Source organism: Dipodomys ordii, unplaced genomic scaffold (genome assembly GCF_000151885.1).
Source record: "Dipodomys ordii isolate 6190 unplaced genomic scaffold, Dord_2.0 Scaffold120, whole genome shotgun sequence".
NCBI classification, from domain to species: domain Eukaryota; kingdom Metazoa; phylum Chordata; class Mammalia; order Rodentia; family Heteromyidae; genus Dipodomys; species Dipodomys ordii.
In genome coordinates, this window is record NW_012267336.1 from 3,574,867 (window position 1) to 3,594,902 (window position 20,036).

Here is a 20,036-nt window from a genome sequence, read left to right on the forward strand (position 1 = left end):
GTGGTAGAGTGCTAGCCTTGAGCTGAAGAGCTGAGGGACAGAGTTCAGGACCCACGACTAGACCAAAAACAAAAAAAAAATTCACCATCTCTCTCTCTCTCTCTTTTTCCCCCCAAGTATCTAACTTTTTTTATTTGTTCTTATTTTAGCCATTTGAAATGGAAAGGAATAATGCAAAGAACTCCCTCTAGAGCAGGGGTAAGACTGTCTGGCCTGGGGCACCTAAGGTCCATGAAAGCACTTGAAACATCACAGGACAGGCACATTTTGTCAGCTGCTTGTGGCCCCAGTGCCTGTACCGATGATTACACATGGTCTGTAGATGATGTTATAAATATCCAAATGTCCCTTGGCAGGAAAAAAAAGTTCCCCATATCTCCTCAAGAGACTAAAATTAAAGTTTGGTTTCTCAACAGAGAATAATCCTGTGCACACATGCAGTCTATTAGCATGTTCTACAGATTTTGGTGATAGAAGCAAAGATCATAAAGAACTTCTTTCATACCCTAGACCACAAGGAGAAACACTAACACTGAAAACTTGTAACTGCTTTGTTAGAAAATGTCCTTCCTATTACTCGTATATAAAACTTCAGTTAAGGCTCAATTTTCACTATACTCTAAAAAGAAAGAACTCCAGATGAAAAGTGAAATAGTTCTAAAGCCAAGGCTATTGAGTAATGAGAAAAGTGATCTAAGAGAAAACACAAATTCTTGTTCAAACTTCAATGTTATGGCCATCAGTCTATCCCTACCTTTAGCAAAAGCTCAAACGAATCTCTTAGCCAAGTGAGATAGTCAGGCTATAGTCCCAGTTATGTGGGAAGCTGAGCCAGGAGAATCATTTGAGCCCAAAAGTTCAAGGCCAGCCTATGCTATATAGTGAAACCCTATCTCAAAACAAAAACAAAACATCAGTTTCTATTTAGCCAACGAGGGGAGGCTAGGTTCTAGGGCAGGATGAAACAAAAGAGATGTGTGCCTGTGAATCCATCATGGGAACTGCATTACTCAGCTACTGCAAATAGTCCTGGGCTGCTTCTTACAAGGGTTCCAGCTCCCCCTAATGGTCATCACCTGTAATGAGCACTAGTTAGAGCAAAGCCTCCACACCTGGATTTAATTAATGTACTTGTGCTTACAACCAAAGAAGTAAAAACAACTAGCTTAGTCTACAGAAGCACAATGCTAGTGGTGTTCAGGGCATGTACCTATTTCCTCCACTTCCAAGTTGTCTCAGTCCTCGATAAGACTGATAAGCCACAAGACTGAAAGGCTTACAGAGATCTACATTGAAATGCCATGAGACTACTTCAGAACAGAGTAAGAATACCCCAAAACCCAACATTCCAAGAAATATCAGGCTACTCCAAATGCACAACTGGAAAGACCAAGGATTATCTAGTAGCCAAAAAAGTATCAAAATGATCCTATGTTAGACTTGACTAAAAGGGAAGGCCAACTTCTACAACAGGAAGAAAAAAGATCTCAAGAGGTAGCACTGGAATCCTGTTGGAGCAACGTGCAGTTGAGCCAATGGGCAATGCCTAAAGCCTCAGTTATGATGCCTGGAAATGTAGAAGGACTAGAGGGACAGAGATTCAGGCCTTGGCTCACAGTATAACTCTAGGAGAAAAGGGAAGAATCAAGAGTGTTGAGAACCAAGTACAAAACTAGAAGTGAAAGCAACAAGAAAAGAAGATGGAACTTAAGAATAGAGGAAATGAGAGGATAGGATGAGGGCTGATCACATCTTATAATTTCAAGGCTGAGGCTGTTATAATTAGATAAAACAGGACTAATAAATAACAAACTAATAAATCTAATGTCTAAAACATAAATGGAAGTCTGATTAAGCCTTGACATACCCCTGACTACAGAATCTGCCCAAATCCACATGGATAATTTCTCCAGGAAAATGGAAGGTGAGCATGCGCTCAGAGCAGACGAGAACTCACAGTTCTTTAGTTCACATCAGTTCATTTCTGCTCCTTAGAGAGGAGACCACATACAGCATAACTCTAGGTAGAAGCAACACTAAAGCTAAACAGGAATGCTTTTAATTTGCCTTAGGTTAGTTAAGAAATGGAAAGACACAACTGTTTCTATTGAAATTAGAAAAATCAAATTCTAGTTCAATGTGATCTATATAGTTTTTCCATACTGAGCAAGAGTGACATGGCAGAGCCTAGTGGAAAGCCAAACACATGGACTCCAGGTGTCTGAGATGCCAGCAGGTACCACGTTTCCCACATTTCTTCCCAGTGCCCCACACAGCTCTCAGACAGGTTCAACTCCTAGCCACATACAGGCCTCATCCCAGCAGTCCTGGCTCCTGCAGCCTCAGCCTCCTTATTCACGGAGTCTCGGTCAGATGATCGCCCGCTGGCTGTGCTGTCTAAGGAATGGCAGGAGACAGCATTGTACAGGGTCTCATAGGGACCCTCTTCTTCAGCATTTGTGTCAAAATCAATGATCAGCTCAGTCACTGCCTTCTCCACATCACCTGAAGAGAAGGTTGGAAGGCAGAGTCAATAAAAAGGGGTGCCATCACGCTTTCTAACCACTGCACCAACCCAAAGCCTCTTTAGCAATCTGAACTTGACAAACACTAAGAGCAGAAAAAACGATTACTTAGTTCTAGCAACAAGAATACATAAATACATACATATAGAGGGCTGCTTTTTATACCCTCACATCTAAACTGGTTTTTCTCTAATTCAACATGAAGGGATACAGCTCACTAGTAGACCTCTTGCTTAGCATGTACGCAGACCTGGGTTTAATCCCCCATATCAGAAAAAAATAAGAAAAACAAACTAAAAACAACCTCCACCCGAAATCTATCAGGGATTCCTCTTAAGACCTTTACGAAATTCCAAATAAACATAGCCCATAAAATGTAGTGAAGTATAAGTGGAAAACGTGAGTAATTATTTACATTCTTTACACAGTCTCCATGTGCTCAGGCAAAATAGAGGAGAGCAAAGCCTCTTTGAGAGGAGGCACTATGTAGCTGACTCACTTGCTAGACCAATACCAACCTCAGAACATCTCTGGTGGCTTGTAAATAGTCAAAATACAAATGTAAACCTCTTGAAAGCTAGGAGTTCAGTGAATGGTTAATCCACTATTAGAAAACTACGAGGTCAAGGATGAGGAAGACCAGGAATCCACAGCACAGGTCAGAGACCATTAACCCTCTACTTCTGCTTTCCTCTGGAAGGTTCCTTTCCCTTTTCCATTTCTTTTTTTGGGTCTGGTCGTGGGGCCTGAACTCTGGGCCTGGGCGCTGTCCCTCAGCTCTTCAGCTCAAGGCTAGCACTCTACCATTTGAGCCACAGCATCACTTCTGGCTTTTTTCTTTTTGCTTATGTGGTGCTGAGGAATCGAACCCAGGGCCTCAGGCATGCAAGGCAAGCCTTCTACCACTGAGCCACCTTCCCAGCCCATTCCTTTTCCATTTCTAACTTTGTTCAGTTTCTCTAGCCTTCTTTTATGATTTTTCATGTAGGGGACGATGTCACTTTTGCTTTGTTTTGTCTTTGTCACTCATCACAAGACCCAAAATGATGGTCAGTAAATCTGAAAAGGGAATCTGGCTGATGATGCAACCAGACTACATTAGTTAGCCAAATGATCTACTACCAAAATCAGCTATACAATCAGTATATACAATAGTATACACTGTTGGTCAACTATACACAATGTATAATAGAATAGGAAGGGTTCACTGAGACCTCAGAAGATCCTACACAGCCCAGAGCCAACTGTAAAAGGATACTTACACAGTCCAGAACCAACTGTAAAAGTAGAGATCAAAATTAAATAGGAAAGAAGACACCCACAATTGAAGACCTAAGATATGTCCAATAGAACTTCATATAGTAGTTTAAAAAATTAACTGAATATAAATCTGTTAAGTACTCACAACCCCCCTGAAATTATTTGAATGAAGATTTTTCCATTGCGCCTAAGAATAGTCAGCTCTTCTCAAGCAGGATGTCCCTTGACTGGCAGAGAAAGTTGCCTCACCCTGAGACTTCTGTGCAGCGGAGTCAATACTAGGGAGGAGAGACGGCTGGAGTGTGGAGGCTTTATCTATTTCTTTCGTACTTCTTTTTCCAGTCATGTGATCTATATGAAAAGAACAAAAAGAAGCTGCATAAAACACAATTGCCTTCGTCTGATTAGTACATCCCTGGTTACCCAGATGATGAGATGTACTGGTACCTTTAATAAGTGCTGCTATCTGCTGGCTCTTTTGAGAGGGCAGTTCCTGCACAGTGTCAAGGGCAGTCCGTCCATGGTTGTCTTTTATGTTGACATCAATTCCTAGAAAGACATACCAGGTAGTCCAAGGGAGTGAGCTTCTTTAAGCCAGCTTTGAAGGTCAAATTCCAGGACAACTAAAGCTCCCAAAAAGCACAACCAATACTTTTCATCCACAGTCAAATTTAATCCAGCTATTTAGGAGCAGTTCATACATTCCTAATCAACCAGCGTGTGTACGCACACACAGACACACACACACAGATGGAGTTCAAATGCAGCTAGCAAAAACTTCCTCCCTCTGGGGAGGCTGGGGAGAAACAACCCCATCCCTAGCATGCCATGTAGACAGAGCGCTGCAGACCTCTCACCTGCAGCCAGCAGGATTTGCACCACATCGGTCTTGCCAAACAAAGCAGCCGCATGCAAAGCACTGCCCATCTCCGTCTGGAAAGCAAATGAGAGCGCAGCAGGATGTCATCAGAACAGTTTGGCATGGCCTCATGGGACAAATGGGACATAGGTAAGAAGGGACAGGAAATAAACTACACAAAGCCCTCAGTCATTATCCTTCCAACTGTTCTTATGTGGGTTCTAAAACCACAATCATGGCACATACACAAATGCCATTTATTTGTGTGCCACCAGCAGGACAAATGTGAATGACAATTATTCTTGGAGCTACTTGAGCAGGGAAATTTCCTAAAACTTCTTCCTCTACCTTCCTGGATAGAAGGAATTAGAAAACAAAAGGGAAGAAGAGCATTTCAAATATGGAAAGGAAAGGGAAAAGGAGAAAGGGGAAAGAGGAAAAGAGAAAGGGACAGGGGACAGGGAAAAAGGAAAAGGGGAAGGAGAGGAGAAAGAGGAAAGGGAAGGAGAGGAACTGAATCAAGATCTTATTAAAAGGCAATTATAGCTGGTCTTGAGTGGCTCACATCTGTAATCCTAGTTATTCAGCAGGCTGATACCTGAGGACTGTAGTGCAAAGGCAGCCCAGTAAAGTCTAAGACCATTATCTTCACTAAACTACCAAAGAGCCAGAAGAAGTATGGCTGTGGCTCAAGTGGTAGAGTGGTAGCTTTGAGTAAAAGAAGCCCAGGGAAAGCGCCTAAGCCCTGAGTTCAAGCACCAGGACCAGCACAAAAAAATGCAAACAAACGAAAACATCAACAAATGTGGATTGGTCAATGTGATGCTTAATGAACCATCCCCTGAATGGGGAAGGTGAGCAAGGGAGGCAGATGCTGTCATCTTAGCAGCATCACAGCAAAGATTGGTGGCCATAGCAACATATATGTCAGGGAGAAAATGATTTTAAAAGATAGGCCATAGTATGTCTTTTCAGGGTTAAAAGACTAGATATCATTCCCTGAAAAGGAAAAAAATAAAAACAACAGACTCACTGGAAGCTCATTTGTCTCTAAAGTAGCACATAAAAACAATTCAATAAATGGAAGAACCTGAAACATGATGTGAAATGTGCTAAATACTAAGAGCACAGCAGCATGTTGCTTTTTCGCTTTTTCCAAAATAGCTAAATCCCCTGCACCTGGGAGAAGCATCCGCCCTGCTACCTGGTAGTTGCTATCCATGCCAGCATCCAGGAGGACCTGGACCACAGCCTTGTGACCGTTCCTTGCTGCCAGGTGCAGAGGGGTGTGCTTCTTTGTGTTGCAGCTCAGGAGATTGGGGTGCGCGTTGAGAAGCATCTTCACCACCTCTAGCCTCCCGTAGAGTGCTGCCAGGTCCAAAGGTGTCTCAAACTTGTTGTTGCGCATGGTGGGGTCAGTGAGCTCCTCTAAGAGCACCTTCACCACCTCAGTGTGGCCATACTGGGCGGCACAATGTAGGGCTGTCTCGTTGTCATTGTTCTGAAGGGTTAACAAGTGCATGGCATCAGAAAGGTGACAGACAGACCAGTACCTGGCCAGCATAATCACACATAAAAACCACTGAAATTTAAATGAGAAAAATTGCAGCAATAACCTGGAGACTAATACAAGTCAGAACCCATGCATACTCTTGGGGAAAGCCTGATCCTTCCCTTCAGCCACTGCTTCCCCATTTCCTTCCAGAGGGGAGTGGTCGTCCCCCAAACATCTGTAGTCCCTCATGCTGTGAAGGCTACATTTCGAAACTGCAGGGAGAGTGAATGTGGCAGGCATTTTGTAAAAGCCCCAGTGCATTTGAATACTAATCATATCACTGCCATTGTTTCATTTTAAACTTCAGTTGGTTTTTACAGTTTATGCATTTTCAACCTTGCGCTTTTGATTCTGGAATTGTCAGCTATCCTCTGCCTTTCACACAATTTTTTTTTTTTTAAGGTGAGGGGTTTGGTCATCTGTGTAACTTCTTGCATGCAAATCAATCAGCAAACAATGGAAATAACAGAGTTAAGTACTAAAAAAGCACCACTCTCAAGGTATCAGCCAACAGCCATTTCCAGTGGAGCAAGGCACTGGTTCAGTTGTGAAGGGACATGGCCCCTGCCCCTGTGCCTAGCACCAACACTCTAGGAGCCTTTACCAATCAATACATGCAGTATCTACTCCACTAAAACAAAAGCCCACACAGGAAAGCACTTCTTAGGTAAGAAGGGTACAATTAGACCTGGAATGTTTGATTATGAGAGGTGCAAAATATTAAAATGTAACACTGACATTAATTCAGATTCATAACTCGTAACCTTCTAGTGACAATTTTGTTTAAAACTAAACATGCGGTCTTGATGTAACAGGAAAAAATATTTGGGCTTTTTCAGCTATCAGAAGCAAAACATTAGCAATTTTAATTATGTTTCTTTCTCTCCTTGTTGAGAAGCCCCAATGAAAATAATCCTCCCACAAGATTTTGAAATCCCCAAATTTCTCCAAGAGGCTTCTGCCATTTTGGGGAAACAAAGCTTAAGTGGGAGGCTGTCCATCATGCTAATATTGTGCACTTCTCAGTGGTCAAGAGGTAAAAATCAAGTACTGCTACCATTGTTTAATTCAATTAATGACATTAAAGTAGTGTATTAGGAATTACCCAAACATGCACGCAATTCCATCCGCTTTTGATCTGGCATTTGACTGCATCATTTTTTCCAGCTATACCAAGTGTACCAGAAAGATCCAGAGCTGCTGGGAGCAAGGCCCCAAGAGGGCAAAATCACAGCGAAGACATTTTAAATGAAAAAGAGGTCAGAAAAGAGAGCAGCAAGAGCACATGCAAAGAGAAAGGCACACAAATAAATAAAACAAAGATGCAGAGGGAGGGGCACTGAGCTCCAGCACAGCTCAGGAACAGCAGCTGATAAGAAAGCGCAGCCTTCCATGGCTACCGTACCCAGCCTACTAGCAACTGCCTCCTGTGACACCCTGGGCCCCATGAATGAGTTCTATGTCAACCTAGAAGTCTGAAGGAAGGGCAACTGTTGGGCAGAAAGCAAAGACTTGGGGCTCCCTATGCCAAACAAACCAACTGGAGAGCCACTTGGAATGCTCATTTCCTGAGCAAACCCAGAGCTGTCAGTTCTCACTCTCCAGATGAAAATCACACTGCTACAGCAACAGGACTCACAGGAGCTTTGTAGAACTCTGGGGCAGAGTGGCAGCCCAAAGAATCTTAAGCGTATCCTCTGGGTTTTACATCTCAAGATTAGCATGACAGCAAGGGCCAAGGAGTCGGCTTATTCTTATTAAAACTCCAATCCAGAAAAACTTGTTTACTCAGAGGCAAATAGTACTGTTTCTTTCACATCCAAGTTGTCTCCCAACATCCAGAATAATCTGTCCTTGATTCTGTAAACAGTATGACATTAGGAACTGAAGAAATATAAAATTCTATTCAGTGAGAATAAAATACAAAGGTTGGGAGCAAAGTCCAGGCTCAGGGTTAGAGCACATGCTTAACAGGCATGGGTTGGGTTCAGTGTCTAGCACCTACTCTACCTCTCCCCTCCCCCCAACACACACTGTTTTTTTCTGTTTTGTTTTGCTTTGTTTTTACAAGAATAAAGGTGGGTGTCACAAAGATGCCTCTTTAAAGGCAAAATCTTGATCATTACTGAACAATTCCTTGCCTCATGTTAATAATGGTCCAACCACATATGCAAAAAGTTATGGCCATATTTGTATAGAAAGTACCTAAGTGTATTTCACTCTTGCTAGATATGTTTAGTACTTATAACTCTCTTGAGGTTAAGTCTGCTCTTTGAGCTTGACAACTGTTGGGTTAAGAAATCATTAAAGCTGGGTACTAGTGGCTCATGCCTGTAATCCTAGCCAGTCAGGAGGCTGAGATCTGAGGATCATGGTTCAAAGCCAGATTAGGCAGGAAAGTCCATGTGAGACTTTTATCTCCAAGTAACCATCAGAAAACCAGAAGTGGCACTGTGGCTCAAGTGGTAGCTCAGGGATAGCACCCAGGACCAGAGTTGAAATGCCACGAATGACCAAAAAAAAAAAGAAATGGTTAAGTGTTGGTTCAGAGATCCTCAAGAAAGAGGTGATTCCAAGGAGCTATTTGGAATCCTTCCCTTTTACTCTTTTCCAGTGACACTACAGGTGCTCATGCCTCAAGAGTTCTTGGAATCATATATATTATGCATATTACTATGAGGAAAGGGAATGAGATGAAATAACCTAAAACCCTTCTTTCCTACCCACCCTGGCTTTCTCTCCCACTTTTCTTTGTTATGATTGGTACTTCTAAGAAAAAAAGAGATCTCTGTGGCTAATTCTCTAATTCTCGTATCTGAAGAGTCCATTCAAGTATAAATCAATCAATCAATCAATCAAAACATATTATATATTCACAAACTACAAGCAGCAGAAAATTATACAGACACATTTCTATTCCTTTCTCTTCTTGGAAGTATATCAGGATCATCACCTTCCTGTGCTTGGATTACACCTCTAGGGCACATTTATTCTTATTCCTTGGTGACAGAGATCTGTCTACATTAGGGACACCTGGGCTACAGTTATTCTACAGGCTCTAGAAGCATCCAAATTGGAAAGGAAAAACTGGGTCTATGAGACTGTAGGTATGTGAAAGACAAGAGAACCAAATCTACAATGTAAAAGAAGAGTCAGACTTATATTCTCTAGTACTCTAGAAAGCAGAATTTCAGCCAAAATGAAAGGTTTAGGAACACAGACATCAACTAAACATAAGAAAGTAGAAATCAGTGGTATCTAAGAAGAGGCTACCATGCAGAAATGAATTGTCTGTTGTTAAGAAAAACTAATACATAAATAAAGGACAGATGGCCAACCTTTCAGGGATAGAGCAAGATCATTCCTGATCAGTGGCTCTCAAACCAACTTCACTTGGAATTACATGAAGCTGAAAAATAATTGGTAGTATGTATAACCTCAGACTTACCAAGAAACACCTCAAAGGGAAGGCAAGGAAAAAATATTATTAAGACTCTGTCAGTCTGGTTGTACAGTAACTGGAAGTCTGAGACAGAAGGATGATCACTTCAAGGCTGTTTTGAACTATACCATGAGACTCTGTCTCAAAGAAAAACAAAGACTAGAGTTATAGCTCAATGGAAAAATATTTTTTTAGTATGTGCAAAGATCCTGGGTTCCATCATCAGTATTACAAAACAAAACAAAAACCCACAGGCACCAACTCAGTTATTATCCTCATCAAGGAGACAAACTGACATTATATGCCCTGTGATATGATGCACTACAAACAGCAGCTCTGTCTGTGCCGTTCCTATCAGAAATGGATAATCTGAATTTAATCTCAAGGGACAGCCAGATAAACCTAAGGAGCAGTTCACACAGCAGCTGGCCTATGCTTTTACAAAATGCCAGCGTCAAGTCAGGTTCTGGTGGCTCATGCCTGTCAACCTAGCTACAGAAGAAGTTGAAACCTGGAGAATAGTGGTTCAGGGCCATTTGGAGCAGAAACGTGACTCAAATAGTAGAGCACCAGCCATGAGCAAGAAAACTGAAAGCTATAGTACTGCTGTATGAGCGTGCACACACACACACACATGCGCATGCACACACACACACATACATACATACACACACACACAGAGCCAATGTCATAAAAGAGTAAAAAAAGGAAGAACAATTCCACATTTTACATGATTCTGGGTTGGATCCTAGTGCAAAGGGAAAAAAACAAACAAAAAACAAGCTCTAGTGCTCGCTTCAGCAGCCTATGTACTAAAACTGGACCAGTACAGAGAAGATTAGCATGGCCCCTGCACCAGGATGCCACACAAAGTTGTGAAGCATTCCACATTTGTGGAAAGTGCTCTGAACACTATTGATAATTGGCAGCATGTGAACACAGATCATGTATTGGATAATATCGTCTTAATTTAGCATTTTCTGAACTTAATAATCATGGTTGCATAAATAAATTTCCTTGTTCTTGGGAGATTTAATTTGAAGAACTAACACTAAATGGAAGCATTTAGGATTGAAGAGTCATGATATTCATGACTTAACTACAAGTAGTTTGTCCTCAGTTACAGCAACAATTAAACATATACATACAGAGATAGCCAGCTGGGAAATGTTAACCATTGGAGTAATGAGAAGCACACACCACATTTCACTGCAAGTTGGGAACTGTTCCCAAACAGATTTTTAAAAGCTTCCCACATGATTCTGATATAGCCCAACGCACTCAGAATTGTGGTTCTAGATAAACTCAAGTCCCTTCCAGCTCTGAGAGCGCAAAGCCTCTTTAAGTGGATAGAATAGACCTGCCCTAAAACTAATTGCTGCCAACTCCATGATATTCAGAGGCATCAAAGTGGTTATAAGGTAGGGGATAAACATTTTCACAGTTTCACCTTAACTACAGTGACTTACATTTGGCCTGCTCTGTGTTCCTTTGCTGAACAAGGAAAGGTCTCAAATGCTACAGAAGCTATCACAGCTCATGGAAATTTGGGCTGGATATCTGGCTCAGAGGGTACACTACCCGTATAGCAAGTGTGGGGCTCTGAGTTCAACCTCAAAAATTAGGAGAGGGGAAAAAAAATTGATGAACCTTCTTAAGCTGTTGTAACAAAAATGCCATGTACTGAGTGAGTGGCTCAAAAACAACAGAAAGAACTCACAAAACCACATCTGTTCCCAGAATGCCATCTAAAAGTTCTAAAATTTTACTGGTACTTAATAGGATTTAGCATTGAAGTGTAATTTAGCAAAAATAATTCCTAGTCATGAGCCAAGTTAATAAAATACCAGGAAGTCAGGACAAACCTGGGCAGGCTAGACAGAACTGGCTTCAGAAGGATCAGCTGCCAAAGACCCGAACACTCAGCATAAGCAAACCGCTCTGACCCTTCCAGCAGTGCGCATCATTAGGTCTTGAGAGGGGGAGGGAGCAACCAACCATGCTTCCAAAGACAGGAGTAGGTTTGCATTACATTCAGACAATTTTCTTTTATGCATGCCAAAATTAAAGTACTTCTAAAAACCAAAGTCATAGCTTTTAATCATAGCTTTACAAGCTAACTAAACCACCACTAGGAAATAATAACCTCAGGTCCTTCCCCGCAAAACCAAGCCCCGAAGAGTCTAACTTGGCAATGTTTCACTAATCATCACCTACTAAAAACAAAAAGATTCCAAATGTTTTTGCAAATATACCACATTATGTACATTAAAAAATTAGGGCCTCAAATATTACTAGTTACCAGATTTTTAACTTTATCTTATTAAAACTCCAAACCAATAAAAAGAAGAAAAAAAATCCTCCAAACCAGGGCTGGGGACAAGGCTCAAGTAGTAAAGCACATACCTCGTAAACACAGGTCGAGTTAACAATGTAGCAAGTTTTGTTTTTTGTGCAGGTACTGGGGCTTGAACTCAAGCCATGTATTCTTGCTCAGCTTTTTCACTCATAGCCAGTGCTCTACCACTTAAGCTTTGCCTCCAGTCCAGTATTTTTGCTAGTTAACTGAAGATTGTCTCTTGGATTTGTCAGCTAGAGCTGGCTTTGAACCTCAATCCTCACAGCTCAACCTCCCAAGAGGCTGGGATTAGTGAGCTACTGGCTTTTGGCTTGACATCCCATTTTATAGAAACCAGGCTAAGAGAAATCAAGCAACTTATTTAATACAACAAAACTCAAAACTAGCAGCCCAGAACTCAAGTTTGGATCTTATAAGAAAGCTTATGACCTCTAAGTTTTCTACTCTATTGTTCTACTCCCCACCTCCACACCCAAAGCATCTAAAACATAGTATCTTTCCATTTGAAAACAAGAACGTTAAAAACCAAACAGATTGAGATGCTGTACTACCTAGGATTAAAGTGCTTCTCTTCCATTAAGGCCCAACAGCTAAAATCTCCTACAAGACATCCAGGGTCAGCCCTTGGTGAACCGCTATTTGCTAAATCTATTGGGGAGGGAGAGCATGAAATTTCTGCTCTGCAAGGTTTTCATTTTGTTTTGTTTTTTGGTGCAATGCAGCTGCTAAGATTCAAAGTTCCCTAGGGAAGACCTGAGGGCAGAGAAGGCTAGGCTGCTCTTCACACATCTATCAACCCTACAGCAGCCCTGGATACTACTAGGCCAATGTCCTTGGCATAACCAGTTATATCATTTCCTATTTCATAGCCCTACATGGGTCAAGGATGAACAAGCAGAAAGAGAAGGTAATGGCTAGAGAGGCTGGACAGAAGCTGTAAAGCATCATGTGTTAAAGCAGAAGCTCTTAGATGCAAGAGGGAAGTGGTAAGCAGGAGCTTTCCAAAGACTAAAGCAGAGTCTTCACACACGCCTACTTCCACCATGGCTATTGAAACCTGAGAGAAAGTCAGATTTGACTTTCAAAGTTAATCGTTTTTCTGTGCTTATTCAAAAGTAAGTTAATTTGAGTGCTTTTTTTTTTTTAGGGGGGGATGGTCTGGTCGTGGGGCCTGAATTCTGGGCCCGGGCGCTGTCCCTCAGCTCTTCAGCTCAAGGCTAGCGCTCTACCACTTGAGCCACAGCGACACTTCAGGCTTTTTTCTTTTTTCTTAATGTGGTGCTGAGGAATTGAACCCAGGGCCTCATGCATGCAAGGCAAGCACTCTACCACTGAGCTACCTTTCCAGCCCCATTTGAGTGTTTTGTTTTTTTTTAATTTAAATGATTTTAGAAGTTGCAGTAGCAAACTAATTATACAATGGGCCCTTCTATTTCCCTGTTGCTGCCATTTCAGATGGTCCACCTTTCCAGAATTAGTACGGGTTTTAAAAATAAAACCATGTAACCCTTCTGTATACCTCCTTTATATTATCAATAAAAAAATAAAAAAAAAATAAAACCATGTGCAGGATAGCTGCATTTTCCTGTTCCCAAACAAGCCAAAGCAGACGTGCTGAAGCAACAACAGTGAGGGTGATTGGAGGAGCCTGAGTGGACAAGAGTAGACGCCAGAGGGGACCACAGGAGTACAGCATGGAGAAAGAATGATGCAGAGAAATCCTGGCAACAAAGTACACACCTTGGCATTGATATAAGGGTCAAAGGGGCCGTACTTTTTGAGTTCTTTGATCTCAAGAGCATTCTACAAAAAGGAGAGGAAAAGAAAAGGTGATGATAAAATGGATGAAATATATCAAAGCAATATACTGCCCGAGGGGGGCCCAATGCTAGAATAACTTGAATCTGCCTTCTGGATGCCTTACAAAGAAGTTCTTGGATAAGACAACCTCAATACTTCAGTACCCCCTTATGTCCAAGCATCCAGTGGGAACCACATTTATGCCTTAAATAAATCAATGCAGTGCTTATAACTACCTACATTAATTAGGGTGTTCAAGCTACCGTAGTCATCTTGCCCAGCCCCTTCCCCACCCACCTTCCTGCCAGATAATCAAACACTTGGGCTGGACTCCACATAACAATGAATACTCCAGGCAGGAGGCAGCTGTGAGCTGGACAAGCTAGCACACTCAAGTGGCTCAAAAATACAAGCAGCTGTGTTCCAAGCAAAAGGCAGGATTAGAAATGGTTGCTGAAAATTGCTTTAAAAAGTACTTTAATGGGGAATCCCATTTTTCAATGTTTAAGAATATTAGTTATAAGCAAGCTTCTTTATACATTCCCTCCAGAGAAAAGAAATTATCACTGAGGTCAGGAGGAGTAAAATCGCATTTAGAGTCTACAGAGGCAATTCTAAAGAGACAATTTGCATCCCAAATGTTCTATGCCAGCATTCTCATTGATTATTTGAAGTGTCTTTTGCTCACCTGCCCAACCCATTACATGGAGAGGCAGAGTGGGTGACTGATAACTACAATCTCAAGATGGAGATATCTAGGGACTGGACTTGACTTCCACTCAGAGAGAAGATGACCTTCTCAGAATCAAGTCATGCTCTTAACAGCCCACTAAGAACTTACCTGGATCCTATTGATTTCTCACTTTTTGAGGAAAAATCTTGTTAAATCTTGTAAGTAATTTAACAATCTCCTCTCAGCAAAGTCACTGAACACAGTCCTCATCTTATGAGAAAGAGCAGCATCTCCTTCATCCAAGCAATGAGAAAATCACCTGCTTCAGCTCAGTGTCAAGCGGAACACAGGAGACTGGCTTGTCATATAGGGAAAGGCCTCCCTGCCCCCACGGGGGCCCCTCCTTCCCCCAGCCAGGCTCTGATCCAGGGAGGGACTCACTGGGGAGACTTGTCTCAGCATTGCATAACTCAACTATCATTTTCCCAAAGGAATAACTCAAAAGCAATGTAATCTAGGAATATTTAAATCTGGCACTTCAAGACTGTGGAGGTTTTGTTGTTGCTTTTAAGATAGTCCAGGCGTGCCTCAAATTTTCAGTCTTCCTACCTCAGCCTCCTAACTGCTGTGATTACAGACATGTGAACCATCATGTGTACCTTATGTATTTTCCTTAAATGTTGCTTTAAAAAAATGTTTAAACTCCAGGCTTAGTGTTGCTCGGCAGGCACTCCACTACTAAAGCCACACTTCTGATCCCTTTTTATTTTTCAGATAGGGTCTCTCACTTTTTTTGAGGGGTGCTGGCCTCAGAACATAATCCTCCTACCCATACTTCTTGTGTAGCTGGGATTACAGATGCAGGCCATGATGTTCAGTTTGGGTCTTGCTAACTTTTGCCCAGGCTGGCCTCTCACACCTCTCAGAATTTACTCCCCAAGTAGCTAGGATTATAGATGTATGTCACCACGCACATCCTGTCTTTCTCATTTTCTAAGAATTATCACTGCTTTCTCACTTATCATTTATTTCTTATGATCTTCATTCTAGTGGATGACTTCTGACCTCCAATAACATTTCTGACTTGTTAGTTATTTTTCAGTACTAACCTGTATTTTCACTTTTTTTTTCCTTCCTTCCTTTCTTTTTCTTTTCTTTTTTTGTGGCACTGGAGCTTGAACCCAGGGCCTTTCACATGTTAGGCAAGCATTCTGCTGCTTGAGCCACACCCTAGCCCTTTTCATTTTATTTTTGTTTTTGAGATGGGGCTTCACTACTCTTATCAGTGCTGGCTTTGAACTCAAGATCCTTCTGCTTCTACCTATGCAGCTGTTAGGATTATAAATGTGTACTATATCTGGCCACTCCTGCATGTTCTGATGTATGTAAAATAACAAATGACTCACATAGTACTGACTAACACTGAGAACATTGCATTGCTATGTTGACTGCATAAACTCAATTTATGCAGTCCACAAGTTTTAAATTGGTACTATGCAATTTTGAATGATTTTCATTATTTCAAATTCTGCATGTATAGTGTATATGATTATTATGGTACTATTCCAAATCTGCATGAGTCAGACACATATAAAATGTATCCTCCTGGTACAGCAGTATGAATGTGAGGAGGACGAGTGTGGGATATGGATGAAATGGCTCTGAGGTATGCACTCTGTGACTGCAATGGTGATGGACAGCCACAGTGCATCTGTAGCTGAATATAGGGAGAAAAGCTTCTCTTCTTCCAACCTGTTCATTGACTCTGGTATGTGAGGGCCCTTGATGGATGAGCAACCGCACTATCTGGGCATCTCCTTTCCAGGCTGCCAAATGCAGAGGGTAACAGCCTTTTGAGTCAGCCACATTGGTAAGTGCATCATTCCTCAGGAGGACCTCGACCACGTCCCTAGAAGGCAAAAATCAATCATGAGTCTGCAAAAGAACCCCAAAGTCTTTCCTGCTACCAGATCTTTATATTTGTAGCACAAGGCCCTCCCAGATAGGATCTTACTGACTAAGCTGTCTCTTCCTGAGTTCACTGTCAGGCTTTTTCCTCATCTTCCCAGAACTTTGTGTCAGAACCATCATGAGCCAATGACTCAGTGCCTCCCAGGAGGGCCTTCTCAATGACCCATCCATCCGCTTCCCACTACTTTGAAAACCTCTGTTCTCCCTCCCTACATATTGAACCATTTTCTGGTTTGTGATGTTTAAAGTAGCACTCAGGGATAGAATATACATAAAAGTAGTCAAACAGCTGGGCAAAGGGCACAGGTGGCTCATTCCTGTAATCCTAGCTACTCTGGAGGCTGAAATCTGAGGATCATGCTTCAAAGACAGTTGAGGTAGGAAAAGTCCATGAGGCTCTTAGCTATAATTAAACCAAAAAAAAGCTGGAGGTAGCTAGCCTTGAGTAAAAACAAAGCTCAGGGACAGTACCCAGGCCTGAGTTCAAGCCCCATGATTGGCATACACAAAGAAAGTTGTCAAACAAGACAAGTTCCACCATGTTATTCAAATTTACTGATTCACAATTTGGTGGTTCTGGAGCTGCAAATGAACAGGCAAGGCAGAACTCAAGCTGTTGTGAACATAAGCCAGACACATATGGAATCATTTGATAGCTCCAGAAAGAGGAGTTGGCTCTCTTTTTGCAACAGCACTCATTAAGCACATTAGGCCAAAGAAAATCCTCACTATAAATAAGAAGCAGTGTGTGGATATGAACTTGGCTAACAAGCTACAGTCCTTTGAGTTCAACATTCACTTCAATTCAGGTTTCCATTACTTAGGAGGGAAGAGGTCTTAATTGTGCTTACCCTGTGCTGGGCCACCACAGCTCCCTTACCTGAAGCCCATGCATTTATGTCTCTGCCTTGCCCTCAGACTACTTTACCCTGGGCCCACAGCTTTCAGAAAAATGTCGTATTTCCAGATGAATGCCACCCAAGAATCCAGAAACTTCCTTATACTTTAGAAAATGAAACAGGCAGTGTTTATTATGGACATATTTTCCCCTATTTCTTATCTACAGGGCTAATTTTATGAGGCAAAATAATGGCAACGGGGAGGAAACAGAGTAAAGACAAGTTTCCCATGCCCGCTGAGTCGTTTGTTTATCAAGGGGTTAGTCTGCCAAGAGATCCCAGTCCCCTTCTGACCTGAGCACACCAAATTTGTTCTCCATATTGCTAGCATTGCACTAAATAGCACTGGAACCTTTCAGAGAAAAAAGGACAAGCAGGGGGGAAAAAAAGGTAAAATTCAACCTTTAGCTAAACACTTTTCAGGAGGGGCAGGAGAGTCAATGGGGAAAAAAATGGGCTGGGAATGTAGCTTAGTGGGACAGTGCTTGCTTAGCATGCATGAAGCTCTGGGTTCTATTCCACAGTACCATATATACAGAAAAAGCCTGAAGTGGTACTGTGGCTTAAGGGGAGAGTGCTAGCCTTGAGCAAAAGAGGCTCAAGGACAGTGCCCAGGCCCTCAGTTCAAGCCCCAGGACTGGCAAAAAAAAAAAAAAGGGAGGGGAGCTGGGCGCTGGTGGCTCACGCCTGTAATCCTAGCTACTCAGGAGGCTGAGATCTGAGGATTGCAGTTCAAAGCTAGCCCAGGCAGGAAAGACTGTGAGACTCGTGTCTCCAATAAGCCACCAGAAAACCAAAAGTGGTGCTGTAGCTCAAGCGGTAGAGCGCTCGCCTTAAGCTGAAGAGCTGAGGGACAGCGCGCAAGCCTAGAGTTCAAACCCCATGACCGACCAAAAAAAAAGGGGGGGGGGATTCTGAATGGGTGAAATTTAGTTTGTGTTCATTTGTTTCACAACAAAGGACAATAGGAAGCAAAAGAACACTCCAAAAGCCAGGCACAGAGCAGGCAGAAAGGTAGCTCACTAGTACTTACTTATGACCATTCAGCGCAGCATGGTGCAGGGGTGTGTAGCCGGTGCTGTCAACACAGTTCACATTTGGCCCTCTCCACATGCTATCAGAGGGGAAAAAGGAGACATTTCACAGGTTGAAGTCACAAAACAAGTTCAAATACTTCACAAAAATTTCTCTATAGTCTTTAATCAAGTTAGAGGTCTTCCAAATAACTCAAATGTATACTACAGAAGTACATAGCCCAGAGGATGTAAAGAGCCAAGCATCAAGCCCACAGTGTCACCCCTGAGAGCTTGTTCTCACCCTCTTTCCTTCTGTAGCCACAACTTACACCTCTGAGTGCTCCCAGTTCACTGGGAAGTCACCAAAGCATCAGGAAAGCAAACTATTCAGCCAGAGCAGGTACTCAGTGCCATGTAGGGCGAGTACCCTCCCTGTCCTGGAGACTGAACCCAGAGAGAGACCACACTCAACATAGACCATCCAATAAAGAGATTCAACCAGCAAGGGCCAACATCAAAGAAGTAGCAAGGTACACATGCTAAGATGCAACTGTCTTTCCTTTGTGAGTACAACTGGTTCCCAACAATCATGGATTCTACATCCACAGGTTCAATTAACTGTGAATCGAAAATACTCATTAAAAAAATGAATCTATGTCCGGGTACCAGTGGCTCATGCTTGTAATCCTAGCTACTCAGGAGGCTGAGATCTGAGGATCATGATTCAAAGCCAGCCCAGGCAGGAAAGTCCGTGAGACTCTTAACTCCAATAAATCACCAGAAAACTGGAAGTTGCTCTGTGGCTCAACTGTTAGAGCACTCGCCTTGAGCTGAAAAGCTGAGGGACAGCGCCCAGGCCCAGAGTTCAAGCCCTATGACCAACAACTACAACAAAAAAAATGCATCTGTGTCAGGTACCGATGATTCACGCCTGGAATCCTAGCTACTCAGGAGGCCGAGATCTGAGGATTGTGGTTCAAAGGCAGCCCAGGCAGGAAAGTCCTTGAGACTCATTTCCAATTAACCACCAGAAAACTGGAAGTAGTGCTATGCCTCAAGTGGTAGAGCCTTCACCTTGAGCTGAAGAGCTCAGGGACAGTGCCTAGGCCCATAGATCAAGACCTATGACCGACCAAAAAATAAAATAAGCATACACAGACCTTTGTTTTCTTTTGATTCCTGAAAGAGTACACTATAAAAACTGTTTGCGCCGGGCACCAGTGGCTCATGCCTGTAATCCTAGCTATTCAGGAGGCTGAGATCTGAGGATCACAGTTCAAAGCCTGCCCGGGCAGGAAAGTCTCTGAGACTCTTATCTCCAATAAAAACCACTAGAAAAAAATGGAAGTGGCACTGTAGCTCAAGCGGTAGAGCGCTCACCTTGAGCTGAAGAGCTGAGGGACAGCACCCAAGCCCAGAGTTGCCCCATGACCAACAAAAAACAAACAAAAAACAAAACTGTTTGCATAGCACTTACATTGTAATAAGTACTATGAGTAATCTAGAGATGACTTAAAATGTATGGGAAAGTGTTGTCTATATTTTGGTAACCTTAGAGGTTCTAGAACTAATCCCTCAGGGGTCCTGAAGAATGACTTATTTGTATATATCTATGTGTATATGAAAGAGAGAGACAGAATGTGTATAAACTAACAAAATCTATCACGAGTGTCTTAC

The 20,036-nt window shown here is 42.3% G+C and overlaps 1 protein-coding gene across 3 annotated transcripts in view; it reads right to left on the reverse strand.

The window, feature by feature from the left end:
• Positions 1-18,470, reverse strand: part of Anks1a (ankyrin repeat and sterile alpha motif domain containing 1A) — a 100,121-nt gene extending 81,651 nt beyond the window's left edge. For 2 of the 3 annotated variants that reach the window (XM_013029641.1, XM_013029640.1), the window contains exons 1-8: positions 18,377-18,456; positions 16,226-16,382; positions 13,741-13,803; positions 5,849-6,145; positions 4,643-4,718; positions 4,233-4,334; positions 4,035-4,136; positions 2,309-2,505 (exon numbers count right to left, since the gene is read on the reverse strand). In XM_013029641.1, the coding sequence (XP_012885095.1) occupies positions 2,309-2,505; positions 4,035-4,136; positions 4,233-4,334; positions 4,643-4,718; positions 5,849-6,145; positions 13,741-13,803; positions 16,226-16,382; positions 18,377-18,456 (1,074 nt within the window). Of the gene's footprint in view, positions 1-2,308; positions 2,506-4,034; positions 4,137-4,232; positions 4,335-4,642; positions 4,719-5,848; positions 6,146-13,740; positions 13,804-16,225; positions 16,383-18,376 lie in introns of all 3 variants that reach the window. The other variant, XM_013029642.1, reaches the window with a different exon arrangement.
• Positions 18,471-20,036: the final 1,566 nt, after the last annotated feature.